The 19,121-nt window shown below is 29.3% G+C and overlaps 1 protein-coding gene across 1 annotated transcript; it reads left to right on the forward strand.

The window, feature by feature from the left end:
- Window positions 1-1,151: 1,151 nt before the first annotated feature.
- On the forward strand, window positions 1,152-11,624 carry LOC131854761 (trypsin-1-like). Its single transcript, XM_059205901.1, has 8 exons — window positions 1,152-1,173; window positions 2,042-2,087; window positions 9,259-9,275; window positions 9,382-9,435; window positions 9,672-9,867; window positions 10,339-10,588; window positions 10,905-11,048; window positions 11,475-11,624. Exons 1-8 carry the CDS (start codon window positions 1,152-1,154, stop codon window positions 11,622-11,624), a joined length of 879 nt encoding a protein of 292 aa, XP_059061884.1.
- Window positions 11,625-19,121: the final 7,497 nt, after the last annotated feature.

Here is a 19,121-nt window from a genome sequence, read left to right on the forward strand (position 1 = left end):
CTTCATATTTTTTAATGTAGGTAACATATCTATATAACATTCGTAAAATGCTTCAAAAAACAATTATGTCATATTATCAAGAAACATAGTAGACGTTTATAAAGCAAACAAATTTGTTACTGCATATGTGACCTGGTACAAAAAATGTTTTGGATTTGTTTGTTGTACATACGGAAATATTATCTTAAAATATTTGCTTGAAGATTAATCTGAATACTTTAATGTTGGTTGTTTGAATCGATTACGTGTCTAGAATGGTTCATAGTGTGGAGGTAATAATTCATCTCATACGAACTTTCCTATCTAACTACATTTCTCAAAGCTATCAAACTTCTGCCCGTAGACAATCCAATCGTGCAGTGAGTTTAACGCGACTTTTGCATAGTACCTACAAACTTTGTCTACAGATTGTTCGTGCGATGTCAAACTGATTCAGACAATTGAACCAATTAATCGGTTTTCGTGTACCGATTTGATTTGCATGCGGCTGATTATATCGAATGATATCCTTGTAGTTTCAACTGTTATGCTATGCAAAGCGTAAGTAAACAAAGTTAGACTAGGGAATTTCGCAGAAGTACAGAAACCATTGAAGTTTAGGTAATTATTTGATTTAAGTAAACACCGTTGCCTGCAGAATATAATTTTCTACTCGAATTTTCTACTCCTGAGTTTTAATTACCAGTACTATTTATTTTCTTAAAAATATAGTAGTTTACAAACGAATATAGTCTGTCAGTCTTAGTCAAAACAGATTTTCCATAGCAACTGAAAAAGAAATCAAATACATATATTATATATCGGCACTATTATTATCCCAGATGGGTTAGTTAGAGGAATTGCTGATGAACAATTGACTAGCCTATTATGTTGCTAATTTAGCAATGATAAATATAATAATCAAAATCTGATGTAGTAGGAGTTGAGTCACCGTGCCTTCATTATCGGCGTTTATTTGTTACCAGTGTTTCCATTACCTTCGAAATTTAAGTTGATAAAACGATTTTTGTCTCAGAGAGATTCGAACTCACGACTTATCGTACACGACGTAAGTCCTAGTAGTTACCACTAACGACGCTGTCAGATATATTACTTGTATTATGTTTCGTATCAAAGTGCTTACTGAGTTCACACATAATTTCAATGGAGGTATGGAAGCAGTGGGTATCGTAAGTTAGATAATGCTTTGTGGTTTTCCATGTGGCTGTTTTCGAGTTATTCCGAGCTTATCGAGCGTAAACAGTGAGCCGTCGGTTGCATTTAGAAGAGATTCCATGGGTAAAGCCCTTAGATCATTGCCCGACAAGAGGTAGGGCAATGATGGGAAAATGAAAATATAGAAATATTGGGCGTAAAATATGAATACGAGAGTAATTAACGGTAATAGTGAAAGAATAATTTTGTAAAATAGAATAAATAGAATATTGTACTCCGTCAATTAATTTACATTCTGAAATATATAACTTTATCTAAATACTAGTGACCACCCCAACTTCACCCGGGTGCAAAACTTTAAATTGTTTGAGTATCATAAAATTATTCGTGTAGAGACCTGTTAAATCTGGAAAATTTTAACCTTCTAATATTACATTTTACTGTGTGACCAATTTATATAATCGAACACAAGGAACTAATATTTTCTATATTATTAATAACAATATTAATAATATGCGTGTAATGTAAATATTTTGTTTATATATATTATAAAACAAAGTCCCCGGCTGCATCTGTCAGTATTTTCGTGATAATCTAAGAAAGAACAGAATAGATTTTCATGCGGTTTTTAACTAACATTCAGAGTGAAGAAGTTTAAGTGTAAATTCGTTGAAAAGCTAGTGCAGAGCGAGAACGGATCAGTAGTATAAATATAATATTGAAAACAAAATCATGATATTACCGACAGCTATCATAATAAAAATAACAATAAAAAACATCTTTTAAATTGTTGTGCGGTGGTAACAGGTGGTGAAACGACCGGTCTTTCCAGGTTTCAAGAATCGAAGTTCAAGTAAACTTCTAAAATGTTAATTTCTGTTCAAAGTCATGGTATCTATTTTATATGCTAGAGCGCAGATAAAGTCAGTATGGTAAGATATATTAGAAAGAATATTAATATTAATTAATAAGCTACCTGTATGTACACCACGACAGGGCGATCATTTCAAGGTAGACTTCGTATAAAGTCGTTTCTTTAGGTTATGTTAAAGTTATCTTATCTCACCTATTTCTATCAAATAACTTGCTTTATAAACTGTGTTTAAGGTGAGATATAGCAGTCAAATTATAAGGTCTTTCATTTTGTGATATACTGTTACCCAGCATACGGCTCAACTGTTTCCTATATTAAGGTATAGGAAACAGTTGAGCCGTATGCTGGGTTTCCACAATCATGGTTTCCATGACGCGAGCCTTCTGTAAAAAAATATTTATTGTATATTTAAATTAATAACATGTACTACAATTGCGTACTCAGCTTAATTTCCACATTAATAACTAAAGACAAATGTTTCGATCGATTCATTTACATTTTCTTATATTTAAATAATAAGAGAACAAACTACTTATAGTACTTCAACTTACCAACGTATTGAACGTATTCATTAATAAATATAATATGACGGAAATCCGTTGTTGTTTGCTGACATATCTGACAAAATACTGACACCTAATTAAAAGTATTTTATCTAACAAAATAGATATTATCAGTATGACGGCTGATTTCCGAGATGTTGAGTCATTAAAATGTGCTTTAAATTAATGATCTTACAATCTCTCCACATATGTTAACCGCTGTTAGGCATATCTTGTTAGTCATACCATTTATTTAAATATCGACTATTTTTATACTTAGTGTGTTATATTTAGACATAGCTTTTTATATGTTAATAGAATGGCAAACAACAAGAAGTCCACCTGATGGTATGTGTTAACCGTCATCTATTTTATCATGAACATCAACATAAGTTGCCATTCCAGAAGATTAAGGTCTGCCTCGTAATCCCGTGATTGCAGATATTTAACACAATTGGAATGCCCTTCGAAAACTCACCCTATCCGAATCCATCTTACAAAGCAAGCTGCTATTCTTTTGAAATAAGAGCAGAAGATTTTAGACAAACTTTATGGAAGTAGTATTAGATTTTAAACGAGATCTTTTAGACTTTCAGCTTGTTTCATATTACAAATTTTATAAAAAAAAATCGTCGCTACTACGCAATGAACTCAACTGTTTACACAATTTACATGGTACAATAATCTAATGTTATTATATTACTATCTTAGATACAGGTTTGAAATGTTGACATAATGTTGTCTGATTAATTGACAATGTATTTCAAGGGTAGTTCAAATATTTATTCGCTCCTTAGTAATGTACAAATAATATCTCATTACATTAATGTTACAATTTACTTAGTGTATGTATCTTAATTGTTTCGTTTAATTATAATACTGTGGTTATTAATACTGTGGTACTCGAAACTTTACCTAATTGAATATTATTAATATTATATGAAAATATATGCTTTTCTTGCAATATCGTATCAGTTTTGAAATATTTTTCTGCTAAATATGCTACAAGAAAAAAAAGAGTAGATTCTACAGTATGTGAGTGGTAAAAAGTTTGAAAACTACAGAGAGCCGTCACTCATCCAAATTGTCGGGATGGAATTTTAATTCGTGGCGAGTTGTACTGCAATAGAATTCAGATAGAATTCATACATTCACTCCCCATAATACATACGATAAGTTATACATAGAGACATAACGTTACGTGGTAAGAGTTAGAGAAGTTTTGGGCTTTCTTATTAGAATAATAACATTCACAACTGAAAACCCAAACGGGGTAGTAAAAGTTACTGCGGCTATCAATGTCGTATATAATTAATTATAATTAATGTATATTTTAAACACTATTTTAAAATGATTTCCCGATTATTTACGTTAGATTTGTTTTTATATAACTACTAACATCAAGAGCTCATAAAAAAGTCATAGTTTAAGTCCGGTTGTAAAATGACTACCAGAGTATATTGAAATACAAATATGCCACAAAGCGAGACTACAACACACAACAACGTCTTTCCTTTACCAGGTTATTAGATATATTAATTGACTCTTAAAGTTGTTTTTATTATTAGTATTTTAATCTCCTAATTTTAATGTCTATACCACTGCTCTTGGTAAATCAATTGGCGAAGCTATGATATTAATAATAAATACAAAATTTATGGAAATATGTAATGCATTCTGCATCTATACTTTAGTTGGAGCTGTCCCTTATGCAACATTGTCAACGCCACACGAAGTTGGGCAAACAAGAAACAATTAAACTTAACAAGTTCTACCCCTTGTAGAAGCTATCGCTTCACGATACGCTATTATGGAGGAAGTTCAACATGATCATGTTCACAATACTGTTCCTGATGTACATGTCTTTTATATAATAGAAGAGGTTGAACTTTTACATTATAAAAATTAAAATTACTGGATAATTGGCATGGCTTTTAAGTCTTCTGGATTAGCAACGTATATGTAGTATCACAGGTATCGCTTTATAACGGTATGTCCGTAGTACTTTGGTTTTTGAGTTAAATTGAAATTCATCTTGAGACTATATGCCTTATATATAGCCTTATATAATAATTAATGATATATGAGAGTTTACTCATTAAAATTAATTAAACATAAAAAATAAGGCTAATACATATAAAATATTAATTATAGTAAACGTGTACTAAACACGAAAGTTAAAAAATAACGACAGATGTATTAACTACGGTACTAAATCCGTTATTTTATACTAAATCCGTTATTATAATTATAACATTAAGTACAGATAAGAAGTCCTACATTTAGATATCCAACAAGCAATCGATAACAAAGTGTCGTGAAAAATATGAGGTACATTTCTATTTAATTTATTATAACTTTAAGAAAGCCTGTTTTAATAACTGGCTTTAAAAAAAATTCAATTGAAAGGGAAAAAATTAAAATTAGAATGTATAAATTTTACGTTCATAAGCGGCTAAAATGACCTACAATTTAAAATACAACAATTTAATAATTTAAAATGACCTACAATTTAAAATACAATTATTTAATAAAACAAAACAATTTAAAAAAAATGGATTTGTATTCAATTGTAGTCTGGTAGCTGAACAGTCAACTGTCAAGCATTTCAACTTATAGACTCTATTTATTGCCTGATGATGCCACGTTCAGAGGCAAACTCGTGTCACAATATGCGTTTAGATTCAATAACGGTCGGAATTTGATCATTAATGGGTTTTATCATTAAAGAACATAACACGTCCAGTATCGTCTCACACATGCTAATGGTAAAATTAAGCAAAATAATAACAAAGTAATAAATAAAATATAAGAATGAAAGAATCATAATATTAATATTAGCTTTACCTTTAGTGTTCATTTATAAATTATATATTACACTTATTATATGTAGTTAGAAATATTAGTAATTGTCGACGTTGTGGTAAACTATACACTTTTTTCGTACAATTCGCACAGCGCCGTCTAGTCTCAAGCTAAGCAGATACCTATTAAAACACAGTATAAACTATGTTTTGTAAATACATAAAAAATACTGGCCAATACGAAACTACATACCTACTCATGACTAGTAATTTTGGCATGACGGGAGGAATCGAACCCGCAACCATCGGAAGTAAGGCGGTATGCTACATCGCGAGACCACCGAGACTGTCGCATTTGATATATGCGTGTAATATTTATTTACGTTAATAAATAATAGACGGGTTGTATCATAACCTGTTATAATCTATTGTAACCCGCATGATGCTTGCGTGATCTCTTATCATCCATCAAGTTTCAAGGTATATAACACTGTCAGCAGTTAATATGGTTCGTAACGTATTAATATACACTATAATCGAAAATCGAATATATCTAATATGAACTAGATACTTCAGTGTATATTAGTATTTAACACTATTCTGTGTGCATTATTATTTCTATATTACTTCATGGACATTCAGCTTAATGCGTAAACTTTATGTCTTAAATCTTTTTATATCGTTATTAGGTACCTACTTATTAGTTTATTTTTTATTAATGAAAACACTGTACTATTAAATTCAAATAATCATATTCAAACATATAAAATCTATACATTATTTGTACTTGTATTTGTAAATCACACTGGTGATGAATAGATTTGTAGAAAGATTATACATATATTTATATCCCAATATTCATTCTACACGAAAATATATTTAATTACAATACGCTCCCATACTCCTAAAATGATGTGTGTAATAATATACATAACTAGCTGTCCCGGCAAACGTTGTTTTGCTTTAAAATAAAAAAAAAGTTTAGGGGTTGACTACCCCTAACATTTAGGGGGATGAAAAATAGATGTTGACCGATTCTCAGACCTACTCAATACGCTCACAAAATTTCATGAGAATCGGTCAAGCCGTTTCGGAGGAGTATGGGAACGAAATAAAAGAGATTATAACAATGTAAGGGAAAAATTAATACTCAGCCTCTTGATCAGCGTAGATAGTACGCTATATTATTCTTCGAACCATTCTAATGCTGTGGCCCCAGATGGCCTTTATAGTTTCACCGAAAGAAATATCAGAAAGTGTGGAGGGCACTGTAGACCCGCGATATTGCGTGACTTAATACGCGGATGGGCTAACTCCTGCCTGACAGATACCACTTTAGTCTTATGGCCTTGCTGGGGGTTCGAACATTGGCTTAAGCCCGTTGTAATTTCGATCCTCGTTGGAATAGGACAGGGAATTGACAGGAGGATGATGAGTGTTTCATATCGAAATCACGGGAGAAAAGTAATGTACCGAATACTGAAATCCTGTATAGAATACAATCTTTTAATTATCATAAAATGAAGAATAAATAAAACAAAGTATTAATTAATATTCCATATTTTGTAGCTGTACTGTGTTGTTCTATTGTTCACATAGTTGAATAAAACCAATAATTATTGTTTAGTGCTTATAATTTGTTCGCCTCCATTGTTTTACATGGCGAAAGAGTTAAGCTTCTATAGCCGTCAGAAGCAGCAACTTGACGCCCGTGGAATCACAAAGTTAGTTACTTACTGTGCGGCCTTTGCTAAAACAACAGACTGAATTCAAAATAGAGTAAATAATTGTTTTGATCTGTGAAAATGTGCAATATTAAGTTTCAAAATTTATATTACAAGGGTATTTTTTAATCATATACCTAACATTGAAAATTTAAGATGTATTTTAATTAACCCTACTATAATTTATGGTTTATGTAATAATTGGTAATGTTTAGTTTAAAAATAACTGAACGGATTTTGATGAAACTTTACAGTAATATAGATTATACATTATAATAACATATAGACTATATATTTCACGTGGGTGAAACCGCGGGCACAACTGATATATAATTTCTTATTATATATTAACTGTGCCCGCGGTTTCACCCATGTCAATGGCCACCCAGATAGAGATATAAATATTGTAAGTTTGAAATTTGATAGGGTTCTTGTGGGCTATACTTAAAAAAATATACACTATGTAAGAAAAAATAATGGTTGCAAAATTAGTATTACTTGTATAGATAGAGGAGGATATAAAAATTAATAGCAATATCTAGCGGTTTATTGGTTGTATTATCTCGAACATTATCTTTTTATACACTAATAAACTACTAGATAGACTCATAAATCATTTATAAACAAACACCTATGTTGAATTTATAAATATTATCTCAAATAAGAATTTCAACAGATTTTTGATCAACGTTACCCATTTATAGAACAATATAGAATAAGTAATAAAAAGTTCGACCCGATAAACACCAATATGGGACCCCTATTAGAGTAGCCCACAATAAATAATTCATTTAATATCGGCATTAAGCCAAAAACACATTTTATGTTACATTAATTCAGCCGTTGTCCGGTGTAGAACATAAATTAATGGCCAATACATTCCCAACGCTAATAAAATTAAATTTGGTAAAAAAATATTTTCTTGGCACATGTATGCATGCCTGTATTAAGCTAAAACTGAAGGTATTAGTTTTCGTATAAGGATACATTGAAGTAAGTAAAATTGACTTCTGCGATATAATACATAACCCAATAAAATATATAAAAGAATATAAGTACATTCTAATGCGATTAATGTGACAACAGTACTGGATGGTAGTAATTATTTGTAGGTTATGAGTAAACAGCTTTTTTTAGACTCGAATACCAGACAAGTGAAGTGGCAACCGTTGCCTAAATCATGAAGTACACCATAGATGTTACTTCATCATGTCACACCTTTTCGAAGAACTAGACGTAATATTTCATCTGTAACTTCACTCCCCTGTCTCATACTCCAGCTGAAACACAGTTAGCAGAAGATTTGCGGTTTACTGATGTGATGATGAATAGGAATCCACTTATACGAATTTGTATAAAATCTGCCTGAGTTTCTAATCAGTGTTTTTACTTTTGTATTTTCTTCTAAACTAGCAAAAAAAATAACGTATTACACGTTACGTCTAGTGGTTTATTACGTTCTGATTTCTTATTTATATAGAATACATTTAAAAAGTATATTGAATAGGATTTTGTATAGGGTTCTGTATAGTTTATATTGTAAGTTTCTTAATAAAATGAATTTATGAACAATATAAATTATTCTTTATAATGCATGAGTATAAAACAGTATTTGTATTACAAATGTGAGAGCCTGCTAAAAGCTCTCGAATTTTAAGAACTTAGTTTAGTTTGAACATGCATTTCTATATTGTACTCTGAGTGGGCATATTCGGTTACAACATATTCATTTGAAAAGGATGTTCATATTTGTGTTGTTAATTAAAAAGTAAGTAGGTTTTTAATTTAGTGTTATTCGTTTGCATAGTACTCGTAGCTCACTATAGTCACAGATAAATTAATATTACATAGTATAATTTGTTTTTTTAAATGTATTAAGTCTTTTTTGTGTTTATGCTTTAAAAACAAACATACAAATCTTGTATTGTAGTAATAGTACGAAATAAGGCATTCCTAAGAGAAATATTTTCTGATTATACATGTATTATAAAAATGAGGGTATCAGTTGATTTAAATATGGAATAATCTGAAAATATCTCTACCGGGTGCTAAGTATAGATTATTGATACATATGTAAATAGAACTATAATTATAATGACACTGTACCTGCAAGGTACCTTGAAAATTGTCGTAGTGATAATGTACCCCTATAATTATAGTATCTGTGCAAACACGAGTAATCATAGAAAATTAGAAAACAAAATAATTAGACGACTACAGTTGCAAGTATTTAAAGATGTAACTGAAAAGAAATTAACATAGACGTTCTTTGAACAAGTGAGGAGACATGTTGAAAATATTCTTACTCTGTGTAGTTATTTATGGGGCTACAAACGGTAACTATTTCTTGGATATTAATATTTTATTTTTAAAAATAAAAATACGGGAATAACTTCTAAAAAGAGAAAAATATAAACAAAAATATTATATTACTTAGTCTACTCTGTGTAAATTTTCTTCCAGAAGAAAAAAACAGATGCAAAGAACTTTACAAAGCTGCTACTTGCCAAACTACTTGCAATTGACATATATAAAACATGCCATTGTTATGTAAAACGTGATTTAATTACAGGTGTTTTAGCTAAACGACATGGAAGAAAGAATAAATGGAATAACGACGGGAAGATAGTAGGTGGTACAGAGACTAATATAACATCTTACCCATATCAAGTGTATGTGGAGGTATTAAGAGGAGTTCTGTCATATGCTTGTGGAGGCAGCATACTTAGTGAGAAATATGTGTTAACAGCCGCACATTGTCTAACAGGGTAGATTTTTTTATTATTTAATAGTAGTTTTATATTTATACATATTATAAAATAAAGTCCCCTGCCGCTTCTGTCTCTAAGTTCGTAATAATCTCAAAAACTCTACCTAACCAATCATTATGCTGTTCTCATCTAACAGCAGAGAGGCTTTTGAGAAAAGATTAGTTGTGTATTTCGTTAATATATATTAATATTAATAAATTAATTGAAATATTACTAATGTATAAATATATATTATAAACATAAATATAAATTATAACTATAAATGACCCACCTAATTGATTGTGGTTCTTGTATTGATGTAAATATTATAGACTTAATAGCTATGATAAACAAACGTAAAGATGATGTAAAGATGGACTGAATAAATGTAATTATCAAGTGTTGTTAAGATATTAATTTCTATGATTTTATTGAATTAGCATAAGCCTTAAAAGTAACATTTATAAAATGTATGTTTGCTTATTCTAGTGTCTCAAGAGTGCGAGTTAGAGCAGGTAGTACATCTGCAAGTAGTGGTGGCACCAGATATACTACGTTCTTGTACACCATACATCCCAATTATGACCCACTAACTAGTGACAATGATATTGGTATAATCAGAATGGTGAGAAGTATGACTTTGGATGGCGTTACCACAAGAGCCGTTGAATTGCCAGCAGCCGGCACGACTGTAGACGAAGGAAAGAATGTTGTTGTAACAGGATGGGGTGCTACTTCTGTAAGTATTTTCATTTATATTCAATATACTTATTAACGGTAATTTGGTTTTAAATGACCATTTATAGGTATATAGTCAAAACATACTTTATAAAATATATTTTTGACCCTCGAATCTCTCCTGCAAAAGTTCATTGAAATATTTTTAATTTCAGTTCATACGAGTATTTGCATGTTTAGTTTTAATGGTTTATTTTTTTATGGATGTTTACATTTATTCTTATTATTTGTACAGATGACATGGATTTAATGTGTTGTTCTTACAATTGTTGAGTATTAAGTTACTTTATTGATATAAACATATCGTAATATTTTAGGAGGGAGGTTCTAGCTCAGATACTTTGATGGTAGTGACAGTACCAGTGGTCTCTCTGCAGTCTTGTAACGAAACGTATTCAAACAGTATCACACCGCGTATGTTCTGTGCCGGATACGAAGAAGGAGGCAAGGATTCCTGTCAGGTAATTTATTATATTTTTTCTCTGCTATTTATTACTAATACTTGTCATTGATGTCTACGCTTTTATCTGAAAAGAAATTGCGATCATCAAACTTCAATTTATCCATTTATATTATATGTAAATAAATTAAATATCTACCGAATCAGTGTGTTTGATATATTCATATTTTTATTTCAATTGGTATTAGGTAGCGTGTTTATAATTATTTAAAAAAAACTGTTTGTTATCAAGGTTCCTAACAAGTGACTTTAATTATTCTATTATTTATTTTAACATGTGTATCCCAAAATCATTAATAATCTTTAATAATTTACACATGAATAGTTGGAAAAAATCGTATCGTGTAAATGTCATTAAAACTTACTAAAAACTTTAAATTAATATAATTGTATTTTATGAAAGCATTTTATAATTAAATTAATCTAGGGTGACTCCGGTGGTCCAGCTGTCGACGAAGCAACCGGTGAGCAATTAGGGGTGGTGTCATTTGGCACGGGCTGCGCTCGCCCCAACATTCCTGGCGTGTATACGAACGTCGTCGAATTCTTAGACTGGATAGATCAAAACACTCCTTAGACCACATTTAATTTTAATTCTGACTCAGGCTGAATAACTAGGCATCATGAGCTGACTCAATCTAAACAACTAGGAATTAAAAAAACTATTATTAATAGTGACAAATTAGGGATATGAAAAAATAATCATTTTTTTAGATCTCTAATTGTATTAGTTTTCAAAATTTTTATTTTAATATTCCAATTACTTAAACTGTAGATAGAAATAAAATGAAGTCGCTTCCACTGTCCGTCCATCAATATATTCTTTATATCCGGTTAAATGGCGTATTTCCTATATACAATTATGAATAAAAAACTAATATCGTATAAGCACTTTGTAGAAAATGAACAACGCCATCTAATGGCCAATATATAAAAGCAAATAGCTAAGAAATCCATTTGTAATAAACAATTAAAGGACTGAGATAATACAAGTGAAGTGACAATTATTTTATAGGCAAAAAATCTTTAACGTCTCTCGCAACAAAAATGCTACGAAATAATCGAAGAAAAAAAAAATGTATTACTTTATAATAAATCGTAGAATAAATATCCTTATTATTATTTATTTTTAATGCTTGTTTTCAAATAGATATCTTGTAACTTTTATTTATTATTGGTGTCGGTTGTTATTACTTTTACAATAATATTATAAATTAAAATTATTTGTTTGTTTTATTTAAGCAATTTATAGTTTATTAACACTAGCTTAGATTAAAATTTATTCATATATTATAAAATATAATAATAAGATATGGTATATTATTTTTATTGACGACTGTTATCCTAGAGGGGTAGTTATTCACGTGGTGGAGTACTAAACAATACGCCACAATACGAAGCTTACAACAAAAACAACACGAAATTGAATAATTGATGTGTCAAATATGCAAATGCAGATATCCATCGGCGAGAAGAGAGGGAACTTTTTTATAAATGACAAAACTCACAATGAATACTAACAGAATCCCTTAGCATTTAAATGAACGAGACCTACAAAGTTCTTGTGTAAGTGAAACTTTTTTAATTTCGTTGAAAAGTGCCAGGTGCTTCGTGTACGTCAGTATCAATTCGACAGACAATCCCTCCCTCACTGGGCTTTGTGATAAGGCGCTTCCCAAGTAGAAATGTAATCGTTGTTTTTAATTGAGATTGTGTTGATTTTTAAATTGTTGTTTTGCGTTCTTACTTTGAAGAAGTTGAATAACTTTTATTATTAGAAATTAGTTCTTTTGTTTACTGTATAAAATAAAAGAAAGAGGGAGTAAGAGCTTATGGAGTACTACCCCTTTCATAAGTTAATATAACCTATCATATTACTATTTCATGAAAAGTTAAATAAAGAAAAACTTAACTTAAGAAATATATATTTAGTCTACTGAAAATAATGCTAAAAATATTTTATGATTGCTTTATTTAATCAAAAGAATTTAATTCCGTATTGGAGTAATACTATCCTTTATTATTATCGATGTATTTATTTTGTAGTAGAATAATATCTTTGCCGGTATTAAAAGATCTAAATAAAAAACCTGTTGCTACATAATAGACAAATTTGAAACTATATTTTAATATATACTTGATTGAAGATAAGAAAAATAATTTGTCTGTATTACAATTATTTTTCTTATCAGGTCTAGTTAATAGAATAATAACTTTATTTAATACCAAATTAACATTCAAATTTTCTTAAACTACACCGTAATATTTATTACATAGATAATATTAATGCAACTCGTATTGGAATCTTTAAAAAAATGTTATTGGAATTGTTGAATTTCTGCTAGAAAGTGTTCAATTTTTTACCTACCAATTATATCCTTAATACAAGGCATTAATATTTGTATCATAAAGAAGATATAAATAAACTGAACTAAATTAATAGATTTTAATTGTACGCACTAATTATTAATCAATACAAAATAAATAAAAATGGATATACTAACATTATAGACAATAGACCACCAGTATCTATTAGGCCGTGCCTATATTATAGATAAGAGTTTTAATGACTTAGGCAAATAGCAGTGCTTTAATAACATAGTGTAGGCTCTGTTTAATTAGAGACTACAGGATGTTATGTCATTTGTACTAGGTGTTTATTATTATTAATTAAAAAGTTATACCGTACTGGATTCATAAATTAAATGTCACATATAAATGTTGAAGAATTTACTAAATATATAACTGTAATGGATCGGTGGACTGTATGTCTGGGTGTCTAAATGATGAAAACACATATAGAATATGATGTAAAATATATTTAAATACAATTGCAAACTATCCAAAAGGCAATATATAATAGAATAATACAATAAAGTGAAGTATATAAAAAAGAACACTTATAAAAGAAAAATATAAATTTAAAAATAATATAAATATCAAAGGAGTTCGGCGGTCGGTCGCCAAGTTGATGTACATGAGTTGAAAGTGAGAGCGGTAAGTAGTTTATTATTAGCCATGTTTCACAAATCGCACCAGTTTCAGCAGACTGGACGGATGAAAGGAAAAGATAAATGAAAATGTAATTAAGCACGAGGAAAACTTTTAAGAGAGCGTTAAAAAGTTTCTTTGCACTGGCAACATTATTTATTTCTTTCTCAATGTAATCTTGTTATTTGTTTGTTTCATATTATATTTTTGTAAATTAAACATCACAAATTACAAAGGCAATACCAAAGAGTAATTGTACTATTGATTAAACTAGGTAAAATAATACTTTTGGCAATTTATTTGTCAATATTATAGTAATAATTAAGTAGTAATAAATTGTAGTAATAATTTCTATGAAACATATTTCTTTTTTTAATTGATTCTAGATGAAACGTAATTGGTTTTTTAATAACTCTTAGTAATTTAATTATGTGATGTTTAATATAAAGATTAGTAATAATACTAAGAAATATAACCTATACCTATTTTTGAGGTTTGTAACCGAGTTAAATAACTATTACTAAAATATGATGAGCAAAAATATAGACATCACAAAGTATTTTAATAAATAGACAAATTTATTGAATATACATTGATATCGTAATTACCGATGCTCTCTCTCATCTTCTTTTACCGTTAATATGTTCTACGGTTGTTTTTAATAATATTATGAAATATTTCTAACCAACGTATCTATATTTTACAGTAGTACTACAATAACTACTACAGTACTACTTCATTTTATTGGTCTTTTGTTATAAAAATAATATTACTATTATTAATGATTGTCCGCTCCAGAAGCACTGGATATTGTTGCATTGTGGACCCAGTGCTTTTGCGTGGACACAGATATACGAATTAAGTGTATCTGTATATTATAAGTTACCAACATAGTTTTGTATGTTGTTTACTAACACAATATGGATGGATCCGAAATAAAATAAATAAATAAAATAAAATTAATAATAATATCACACAACGCCATCTAGTCTGAAGCTAAGTTGGACTTGTGTTATGGGTATTAGAGAACTGGTAGAAATCTTTTTTTTTTTGTAAATTAGTAAGTATACATTAAACATAGAAAACAACCAGACCAATACAAGCAAATTTGTACAGTGCGAAGAATCGAACCCGCGACCATCCAAAGTAAAACAGTGTGCTAAACCACTATACCACCGAGTCCGCATGATATGTTAGTCCGCATGACTAGTATAATACAAGAAAAATGAAATGCAAAAACGAATTAAATAAAAATAATCAGTCATTATTGTTATTAATTTATATTATATTTTGATTAAGACTTAAGTTAAATTTTATTTAACTGTTTTCGTTTTAGGTGAAAGGTAACGAAGAATTTTAATGGGAGCCTCTATTATTTTTATATTTTTTTGGAAACCGCGGCAGCCATGGTGACAGTTGTCTGTCAACATCGGTCGGGGACTTGATTAGGGTAAATACATATTGCGAATTTTCATCACGCGGTTTTCTTTCACGCTGATTGTAATCCGCGGATTGTTTATTATTTTCGTGGGATTTTTTTCTGTACGTTATACATTTTTATACTGTGAATAATTATGAGATCATGAAGTTATTTGATATAGCGTATATTTACGGTAAGTAAGTAAAGATGAACCCTAATGCAATTACTATGGAATGAACACTCACAGTCACCAAGTTAGGAAGTTATCTTCTAGCAAACAAAATCTGACATATTCTATTCCTCAAAAAAAGAAAAAAAATTAAGGAATTAATCTGGACCTAAATAATAATATACATAATGGATATAATAATAATAATAATAATTTATAAGTAACGGGTTCTAAAACATTGCAACGTTGTATAATAACGGAAGAAATTAATGGATCAACAAGAAAAAGGTGGAACTTACCAGCAAAATTACAGAATTCTAATAAAATGAAAGGTAAAGGAGAAAATAAAGTTTCTAGCTGTTGTTAACGACTTTCCCTTAGATAGTGTTTACATAATTGCATTTACGTAAAGTCAGTTATAGATAAGAATATCTTAATTTTTTTTTAACTAATCGTAATATTTAATATAATTTATCACGTTTTGTTATATTTTTTTATTTCCTGATACTGTACTGCTGAAACCGGCATGTTCATGATAACCAATGACTAAAATAGTTTACATACGTTATTAAAATCACGGACAATATTAGTGCAGTTGTAGTAGAGAAAAAATCGGCTCGAAGGCACATTAAGTGATATTGGTTCTGATTTCGCTAGACCCGAGGCGATCAAGGAAGCGATCCAGCTTCCTACGATTGTTCCAATATTACCTCTGATCTTAGTGTCATGTGTGAGATTCGACGCTGTTTCACTGAACGATACAAAATGGCTGTTTTATCTGGAATATTATAATATTATATTTTGCAAGCAGATTTTGTAATAATATTTAGTTTTATTAATCGAAGCCACTGAAATATAGTATACATGTGTGACATATATATTTCCAGAATATAGAAGCCATAGTTAGTATGTAAAAGCAAAATATGAAAAAAATGACTCCATTCTATATTCTATTAATACCAGGAGTTAAATTTCAAAAGCACGCATTTAATATATTCTCTACATTTCAACTATTGAAATGTTCTACAAATAAATATTTTTTTCAGACATGATTTTACAGACAGCTTTCACACAAAGCGACTTACACTAATAATGGTCGAACGATATTCTTGGTATAATGCATTGATAATTTTTATAATTTAAAACAGCAGTTAATTCGTAACGACTCGTCTATTAACGTTTCTCTTCAATTTTCTTGTACCGTCTCTTAATTAGCTCCTTCGTAAGGGCCAGAAATTACGTACGGTATTATATCTTTTAGCTGAGAATTTCTTTTTTCATTTCCGTGTTTCAAATCCAGCGTTGCGAGATTACTCGCTGAATTTAATGCAACATAACGACTACCTGATGGTGCTTTGAATAGAGCTTTGAATGGGCAACAAGATTTTCTTTATTCATATTTTTAACTTATAATGAGCAGACGTCTGTTCGTAGATTTTAAATTGAAAAATCGTAATAGTTACTTCCATTAGTTTCACTTATACAATGTAGTATGTATTCTATGCTTATACTTTGACAAGTAAACTTGTAGTTAAAACAATTATATATTCCATATTAAAATAATACATTTTATTAAGGTATATACACTATAAAAGACAGCAAATTATAAGCACAGATAATTTTATATATAATGTTTTATAGTCAATTTTTAATTTCAAACTATCTAGGAATCCATTGAAATTATGTACGGTAAATTTTAATAATATCAATAATAATTAGAGTACTTTTATCAACCAAACTACTGTTAAACTTTTAGTTTTGATGTTTCATTTTAAATATTAGGTTTCGTTATGCTTCATATTTATTTATATATGTGTATAGAAATGGATGGTAAAACATTTTGAAAAAATACGAATATATGTATATACAATATGTAGCAAAAAGATTATAAGACGGATTTCAATTAATAATAGAAATGAAATAATACTAAAAAACATAAACACTTAAGACTGTTTAAATATTTACATCAATTGTTATTATATTAAATCTTTAAAAAAATTACTACGGTAGAAACCGGCTACTTAGAAGTTGACATACCTATAACGTAGCTATGAAAAGACTGACTTTATCTTCGTGATAAGTATTTTAATTTCCTTTCCGACAACCAGATGACGTCAGAAATGACAGGCTGCTTATCAAATTAAACAGATATCATCACCCTCTTTAGTTCATTTGATATAATAAAAATAATGCTGAAGATTTAATTCATTTTTCCCTTTTCGAAAATAACCCTAAGTAAGAAAAGTAGTAGAAAAATATACAATTAAAAATATCACTAGCATATCTAGGTGAGTTTGTATATTAGGTAGGTTTGTTTAATACTATACTTGTAAGTTCACTATGATACTGTCCGATTGTCGTGCATGTACATTGAATTTATTAGAAATGAATATTTTATAATATCTGGTAGTTTTAGGAATTGAAGTTAAACGAATTTCATTGTAGGGTTAGTCAATGAATTTTTTTTATTAGTCATTACTTTATATGTCTATATATATAACTATTATTTATTAAATCACTAGTCTGCATCACTTGGCCTTCTAGGAGTTTCACCATATGCTATATTCCGTATTCATCTTCGATAAAAATAAAATCAGATAATACTTAATCTGACGTATACGAAAGCCCGTTGAAAGGATTTGTGAGAAGTGTAGAGCATGCTCTCGCGCTGCGAGATGCGATTTGCATAATAATATTTTTTATTGAATAGTCTGCTTCAAGATTGCTGTGAAAAGCCGATTTTCAAAGGCTTCGAAATTTTCACAATTTAGAAAACCTTGTCATTTTATAGGGAGTTTTTTCATGCCCCATCTGTAGTTTAAATTATTGTGCTGATTATTTAGTTATAATAATAATAATAGATAGTACTAAATAGTCATATATTGGTTATTTACATTTATGAAAAAAAACATATAGCAGTTCCCGAAATTCCCATTTGTGTACGATACATATTACTGGTATTATTTATTAATCGTACAATTATCATTAAACCTTTAAACGATTGCACTGTTTAGTATGTACAGGTCTATTACAAACACATGGAATGCTGGTCACCCAAGTAGGTAAATAATTTGAAAGGTATCTTATTTATTTTTATATATATATATATCTCATTTATATAAAAATATTGTATATAACATTAAATTACATACAGAATTGTAATAAAATGGAGACAGATAAAATATTTTGTTTTATTAGGCGAATTACATTATAGCATTCTTTTCTTTTTGGGTATTGAAATAATCATGACATTATTGTTATGATTTTCTTCTGTAAAACAGCACTTAGTTAAAAATGTTTTATTTTACTTGATAAAAAATTGCTGCCAGCCAAATTTTCAAAACAATTTTATTAATACAATCTACCTGCTTTATAATGATTTGCTGCTTAAATGAAATAGGTAATATTATTTCATTTCTATACAGGACTAGTGTATTAAATGGTTCTTTTTATATTCGGCTTTAAATTGAAATTCTAGTACAAATGGAAATTTC

This window comes from Achroia grisella, unplaced genomic scaffold (assembly GCF_030625045.1).
Source record: "Achroia grisella isolate CSIRO2021 unplaced genomic scaffold, CSIRO_AGI_Agris_v1 utg1245, whole genome shotgun sequence".
Taxonomy (NCBI): Eukaryota; Metazoa; Arthropoda; class Insecta; order Lepidoptera; family Pyralidae; genus Achroia; species Achroia grisella.